Source organism: Montipora foliosa, chromosome 6 (assembly GCF_036669935.1).
Source record: "Montipora foliosa isolate CH-2021 chromosome 6, ASM3666993v2, whole genome shotgun sequence".
NCBI classification, from domain to species: Eukaryota; Metazoa; Cnidaria; class Anthozoa; order Scleractinia; family Acroporidae; genus Montipora; species Montipora foliosa.
This window is the reverse complement of record NC_090874.1, coordinates 69606441-69613758: the sequence shown is the minus strand read 5'-3', so window position 1 is coordinate 69613758 and position 7318 is coordinate 69606441. Positions and strand designations below refer to the sequence as shown.

The window sequence follows — 7318 nt, the reverse complement described above, 5'->3', positions numbered from 1 at the left end:
TACATATAATATTACTGCAACGTGGGAAATATTGAATCCCTAGGATGTGAAACATACTCATAAGAATTTCTTGGACATCGTTACTTTATGCGCTTAATTGTTCATTCAGTTTATTCCTTCATTTATTTATTAAGTGATTAAATTTCAGAAAAGGTGCTGGACGAATAAGAAATTTACACCTCTAATACCTGAAAGTTGACTGTAATTATTTTCATAAGCTATGTTTACGTTTAAAGCAGGAGGCCTATAAAATGAGAACACTTTGCATCCCTGCGCTAAGCATACCGAACGCATAAACGTGTTGAATTTTTAAGAACTGCATATTTTTTGGCGATGTTTACCTCATCTATCTTCGGATTTTTCCACGCTGAAAAATAGAGCATGATTTACGTTCGTGCCTTAAACGTTTTGATGTATTGTAAAACCATTCAAGTGCTCGACAAAGCTTTAAAAGCGCTACTTTAGTTCTTGAGTCTTTCGCCATTGCTTCGTTTAATCTCAGCGATGCGACCCTGCATAGACCCTATAGTTTTATCGATTAACTGCCCGGAAATGCTTCCAGAGTAACATCAGTAGTGGTCTTGAGAACTCTAAACACTTACTTTTGTTTCCTCGGGTATTCTTTTTCTCGATGGCCTTTTTTCCTTCAATTCTACGTAGAGTCATCTTGATCGTACTGGCAAAGTTTCGTTTTAGGTAAGCCTTTTATACGCTCCGCATCTCTTAAAATATCTCTATTCATGTAGTATCTCAACATAGTAACAGTTGCGACGAGGGTGACGGCTTCAGAGGCCAGTGGTTTCGGATGATTAATGTGTTGACATACGACCTCTTAATTGAGCAAATCCTTGGTTTTCATGTGACGTCATCAAAACTAAAAAATAAAGAATTATCAATCCTTTTCAGATTTTAGTTTAGTTAGTTATTAGAACAGCTGAAGACTTGTCTTTTCACAAATTTTCAGTTTGGTGGGGTTTATCGTCTTGTGATAAAGCAAGGTTGAATTTCTAAGCTTTTGCGTGACACGATGTTAAAATTGCGGTCGCGAATGCTATCTCGTTAGTTAAAAAAGTGACTTGTCCGCTGAGATTTTGCAATCTGAACAGTCCTTGTATGAGAAAAAGTACTCACATAGATATTTATGAGCTCTCAGAAGACGACTACTGGCTTTTTATAGCAAAACTCGATGACATATGTTTTTGTCAGCTTCCGGTCGCCATATTTGTGCCCCAGAGAGGGACACAAACATGGCGTCTCCATGCAAAGCCTTGTAAATTTGAGTAAAACATTTCTTCGAATATCTCCCGCACGAAACATCGCACAGACCTGAACCTTTGTGAGACTGTTTGAATATTCATCTTTTTTTATCTCTTTGATTCTGCACTTAACTTGCTCAATGGTTTTGATGATGGTGTGACAGTGAAAACTGGCAGTTCGGCGTACACGAGAATAAGATAAACAATGCTGCTTACGTCATCATGAGAGAGTAACCGCCTTTGTTCTCCATTTCGGTCTTCCACCTAGTCACAGGCAGGATTACTAAATTCCTGAGTAACTTCGTACCTGCAGCAGACAGCTTTCGCATCGCTCGCTTGTCGATTGCCAGTATCAGATGGGTTCAAAGGCCCTTATCGTGCAAGACTCTCCGGGCGTGTTTGTAAGCAAGACAAAGATCGTATTATGTGGAGTAGTTTTACTTTTGTTATTAATCGTAATCATCATCCTTGCGGCAGTTCTCGGACATACACGTTCCAAGTTAGCAGGTAACATAAGACTTAGGTTGTGTTGATACTTTTGTACTGCTTAGCGTACAGCTATATAGGCAATAAATATGTGCATATTTTCCATGTCAAGCATAGTCGGTTCGGCATTATTTTTCATTGACACAAATATTAAAACCTTCACAATCAGTTTTCTGCGAGGATGCATACATTTGAAGACTTTATGAGAGATTTATAATCGGTCAGTGTAAAACGCAGACTGCAGACCAGGGGTAAAATGCAGACTGAGGTTATAACGTAACTGTTGAAAAAGCCCAAACCCCTTAGAAATGTTAACCTTAGGCCTAATTAGGCCGTACAACAATATTTAGGCTTAACTGTTAGCATTTCTAATGGGTTTGGGCTTTTTCAACACTTAAGTTATAACCTCAGTCTGCATTTTACGCCCGGTCTGCAGTCTGCAGTCTGCTTTTTACACTGACCGATTTACAATTGGGTTGGACTTCTTTTCTCGGAAGTGCATCATAGATTTAAATGTAAATGGAGGAAACGTATCAATATGCAAGTTAAATATACATTTTTAGCCCTCACGAAATGCAACAATCATTTAAGATACAGTGTTGCAGAATTAGGGTCATCACAAGGACCACAAGCAAATTGGTTGCCAACTACATATAAATAGGCTCTTTTGATATTCAATAGTATTCAAATAGTGGGCCATGGATTCTGTAGTTGTGGTTGTATTTCTCACAGCCTACATGGGTGGATGAATTGAATGCAAGGCTCTTCATCAATTATTCGTGACTGCGCGTTGTAGTTAATCCTAAACTATTGATTTTACTTCGTAACTTTCTGATGCATTTCCAAGTCAAAGCCCACCACAGGGCTTATTATTAGATTACAGGACACCCTTGCTCCCAATCGAGTTTCCATTTGCTCTGTGCTGTAGCTTGGAACGCTTTATTTGGTTTTTACATGTTGATTGTTTATTTAAGTATCCTTATCCTCATATGTTATTCATCATTATTTTCAATGTTTCGGTTTTTCTCAAGCACACATAAATGAGCTCTTTGGGCTAGTCTGTGAAGAAATTTAAAGCCCCCTCTAGTTATGTTTTCATTACACTCGTAGTCGTGTAACGCGTCACGCAACGCCTTCGCAACCCTCAATTCGTGTAAATATACTGTTTCTATGGCACAGGTTTAAAGTACCTCCTCGTTTTTCTAGCTTGAAAAAAAAAGTGGGAAATTTGGTTTGAATTGATCGATCACTCTTCCGTCTAAAATCCCATGACAAATGTGACAAATGAAATTATCTCCCACTGACATACATATAAAGCATAAGCTTTGGCCAACTAGCCTGGTGTTCTGGATAGTCTCTTAGGGCAAGCTTATTGATTTAAATGTGTTCTTTTCTTGAAGCTCTTGAAAAAGAAGATGAAGAGGCTACACCGTCAGTGGTCATACCAACCTCTACCCCAGGTCCAACAACTGCAGGCACTGAAGTATGGTGGAATGTTAGACTTCCCAATAACATTGTTCCTGATCATTATGATGTTCAACTTAGCATTGACCTTGAGAATTCAAAGTTTAGTGGCGACGTAGTTATACTAGTAAATGTGACGGAACCAACTGAGAATGTACTAGTCCATGTCAACAAGATGAATGTTTCATCTGCTTTAGTGGTGAAAGCGTCTAGTGGAGGTAAACCATAAAATGTGTTCCTAATGATTATATCTTCTTAAAGGTTATATATTAATTTATCGGTGTGCTCATTGTTGTCTTAGCATTGCAGTTAATAGAACATTATTTTTTTCTTGGCGTGGGTTTTGATTTTACTGGATCGTGTGAGATACGTGTGTGTTCAGGAAGTAAAGTAAGTAAAGTAACTCTATTTAGCGTCGGTGGCTCCTTCCGCTAGGAGGCTGGTATCAATGGACGTCGACAGTGCGCTCTTTACCCCACTCCCTCTGTTAGTGCTCCATTTTAGGTGTATTTAAAGCTACAGCTACACGGATCAGAGGAAAGTCGAAACAGACGTTGAAGTCACCGAGGAACTCTTGCTCCGAAAGCCGCGTACTAACCAACTGAGCTACGCCTGCTCCAGGCAAATGCTAGTTTTTAAGGAGAGTGAAAAACCGGATTACCCGGAGAAAAATCTTTCGGTGCATAGTAGTGAACCAACAAACTCAACCCACATATAACGCCTAGTCTGGAAATCAAACCCGGGCCACATTGGTGAGAGGCGAGTGCTCTCACCACTGCACCATCCCTGCACTCCAGCTAACTATCCAGGGGAAAGCTTAATTTAGAAATTATTGATTTCAAAAATAATGAACAATTAAAGTACTGTACATGTAGCTTGGATTAAATGCATCGCCAAAACAATTCACTGATCTCAGACAATAATTTCAAACTATGCAGTAAGCAATTACGGAGATCGTCAGTTCTCACCCAAATACTGGCAGCCTTCTTGGATGTTTAAGTTTTTAGCAGATCTTCAGGCTACAGGCCAAGCAAAATTCCGGTAAAGATTATATAATTTGACGACGGTAATATTTGTTAGGTGCCAAAAAAAATTTCATTAGCTCCTGACGGAAATGGAAAGGAATATGTTATATTATGGACCTCGAAGAAAAAGTAGGCTTCCTTTCTTACACAAACAGGAATTTCCCTTTACAACGTTTTTGGCTCCTCAAAGACTCTCTGTCTACCGAGATGCTTTACGCGCCTTTGTTTATGTTTTCTCAAAACCAGGTTGAAACGCTTGCGAATTGCACTCAACGACAAAATATCTCGTCCCTAAGAAACTATGATGATGAAGCTGTAATATATAAGAAGCACTAAGCAGGGCGCGACGAAAGTGCTGTCCGATAGCCCGGGGCTAGTGGAATGACTTGTCGGGCTAGCCTTTTCTCATCGTAGCTTGCCCGACGGGCTAGCACCGTTGGTTCCTCTTTTCTGATGGTAAATTGAGTTTTTATACCAAAAGTGTGTAGCAGAAAGCTCCTGAGAGAAAATGATAACGTTCTGAGGCCAAATTAACGTAGCGTGACCACGTTTTGCGCCTCATTTTAGCTGCGTCCGTAAATAACGTCATGACTGTTTCTGCTTACATAAGCGACCGAAATATAATTTTTGAAATGACAATATTTGCCGACTCGCAGCGTGCAGTGCGAGACAATCAGTCTAATTAAATTCCAACCAAGTCACGGTGCAGTGGATTTTCTCGGAAATTTAGGTGCGTTTCGTTGGGAAAATCCAAATCCGGATTCTTGTTTCTATTTTAAAGCTGGCAATTCATTATTAAGGTGATTCCTTAGTAATAGAAGTTGTCGTAAGATTTTCTTTAAACTTTTCTCGATTGTTCCCTACATTATGGTGACTCGAAATGTGCAATTAAATAAATAGGTCACCAAGCTCGTTCGCGAGATATAACTTGTTCAAGTTACTCATTTAATCATTGCGACTTCATCTATCAAGGATAGGAAAAGGGATAGGTTCTATTGGTTCAGGCTACGTTTTGCAGGAACACGAAGCACAGCTTTGACGTAATTCTTTAATTAACAAAACAGGTGAATTGTATTGTTCAAAAGGAATAATTTAATGTTTGTTCTATGGCACAGGCACACGTCTTGAAAAGGCACTGCCTACAAATATTCCTCGGGTGCGTGATCTCGAGGAGACAATTCTGTGTCCATGAGTGATGTCTACGAATCCTTTTTTTCCTGTAACTTTTTTTTCTGACGTAAATTTTTTATTTATTTTTTTTTTTTTTACGGCACAAAGAGGAGGAGTAAGAGAATAAAATTATGCCCAAAAAAAGATAGGTCACCAACCTCGTTTAGGAGGAAACAGAAAGCAAACCAAGCTCGACCCCTCGACAACACGTCTCCCCGATGCTATCGATAGCAAGGTTTCACTTTCACTGTTGGACTGAAATGTTCTTTAGCATCATCAAAGCTATCACTCGACATTTTGTTTTGCGAGAGTCTAAAAGGTTTCTTGTTTTGCTCTTTACTGCTGTGCTCTGAAAACGGCCATTCTTCTTTTTAGCGAGGTTCCGGCACGAAAGGTCGCCATTTTGAAATGTTTTTGGCCACGTTCGATATATCAATATTCACACATGGCTACGAGTCTTTATGGTTAAATTCAAACATTGTTTAGTTTAGAAATAGCGGTTGAGACTTGTGAGACAAAGAAAACAGAACTGAGCCGTAAAATTTGATCATAAAGCCTCTTAGCCATGCCTTAATACGAACGTGCCTACGCTGTGTTATTCGCAGAACAGGATGCGCAGTGCAATACTAGGGAATCACTTTAAAACAAAAAACGCCCACTTCGTGTAAAATTAAAAAACAAGGAAAAACTCGCTTGAAGAAAAGCTAGCAGACATGGTGCCGTTATCATCCGATAAAAAAAATAAAAACAAAAACACGCAACTCGAGTAATTTAAAACATGTTTTCTCACTTCTGGAAGAGTTTGTCAGCTTGACGAGCTTCGAAGAGAATTTACTCCATCGAATGACGACAGACTTCAGATTACAGTGGTAGTTTAATTGACCGATCGCAACGTTCATGACCGTCATTCACCAAAATAACTGTGTTGTGATTTCAGACCGTTTTTTTGACCGTCAACGGGGGTAACTGCAGAGGTAAACATCGACGGAACGAACCCATTCGAACTCAGAGGTTATTTTTCCTTTACTATTTCGCCCATGTTTGAATAAAATGTTACTCTGAAACAGTCATTTGCGATTTATAAAAATTTTCTGGTCTTACAAAGCGAAACAATTTTCATACATGTGGGTTAACTGCGTTGATTAAATGCAAATTGCAATCGGGCCGACGGCAGACGGAGAGACGCATTCTGTAGATATTCAAATTGACTAAAGGCATTCCCAAACTTTCAGCAAATTTGTTGATGATGTTCATTCCGAGAACCTCGTTCATGTTAGCAGTACAAACAAGGAACTGAAATATTTCCTATAGCTCACTGTTCAACTGTTTTAGTTAATATATTTTATATTACACTAGGCAAACTATGAACTATGAGGTTGAAGTTCAAACGAAAATCACATTCAAGAATCAATTAAAAATACTACAAAGAATTAGTTTATATCTATGCTTTATATCATTACTTGTATTTTGCATAATTAAATAAATCTGATTCTTAAACAACTTAATTTCGGGTTAGCTCCTCAGACCTTCGTGCTAGTAACCGCAAGTAACAGCTTGCCCGAAGGGCAACCTCGTCTTTTCATTTTCGTCTCACCCTGACTAAGTAAGAACAAATCCCGATGGATGTCGACGATAAGGAATGTCATACGAAACCTCCGTGTCTGCGCGTGGTGTATCTCGGTAGACAGAGAGTCATTGCATGTATGTATTATCCATAACTAGACCCTCCGTGAGGGTACACTGGGTTGCCTGTGATACGTGCACCGTTCCAAACAATTTTTTTCAAGGTCATTAAGAAGTCATACCAGAAGAGGCCCTTTGGCTCACAGGTCCTCACACGTTCGTACGACGAAACAGATCTGTCCTTGCGTAATATGTAGCTCTAACAGTGCACGATATTGTTTTGGTATTGTCTAT

At 39.2% G+C, this 7318-nt stretch overlaps 1 protein-coding gene across 2 annotated transcripts in view; it reads left to right on the top strand.

Moving 5' to 3' along the window:
* Nucleotides 1–7318, top strand: part of LOC138008308 (glutamyl aminopeptidase-like) — a 55533-nt gene that overhangs the window by 16988 nt on the left and 31227 nt on the right. Inside the window, exons 1-2 of one of the 2 annotated variants that reach the window (XM_068855606.1) lie at nucleotides 1471–1763; nucleotides 3143–3424. In XM_068855606.1, the coding sequence (XP_068711707.1) occupies nucleotides 1613–1763; nucleotides 3143–3424 (433 nt within the window). In that variant the 5' untranslated portion in view covers nucleotides 1471–1612. Of the gene's footprint in view, nucleotides 1–1470; nucleotides 1764–3142; nucleotides 3425–7318 lie in introns of those variants that run through there. The other variant, XM_068855605.1, reaches the window with a different exon arrangement.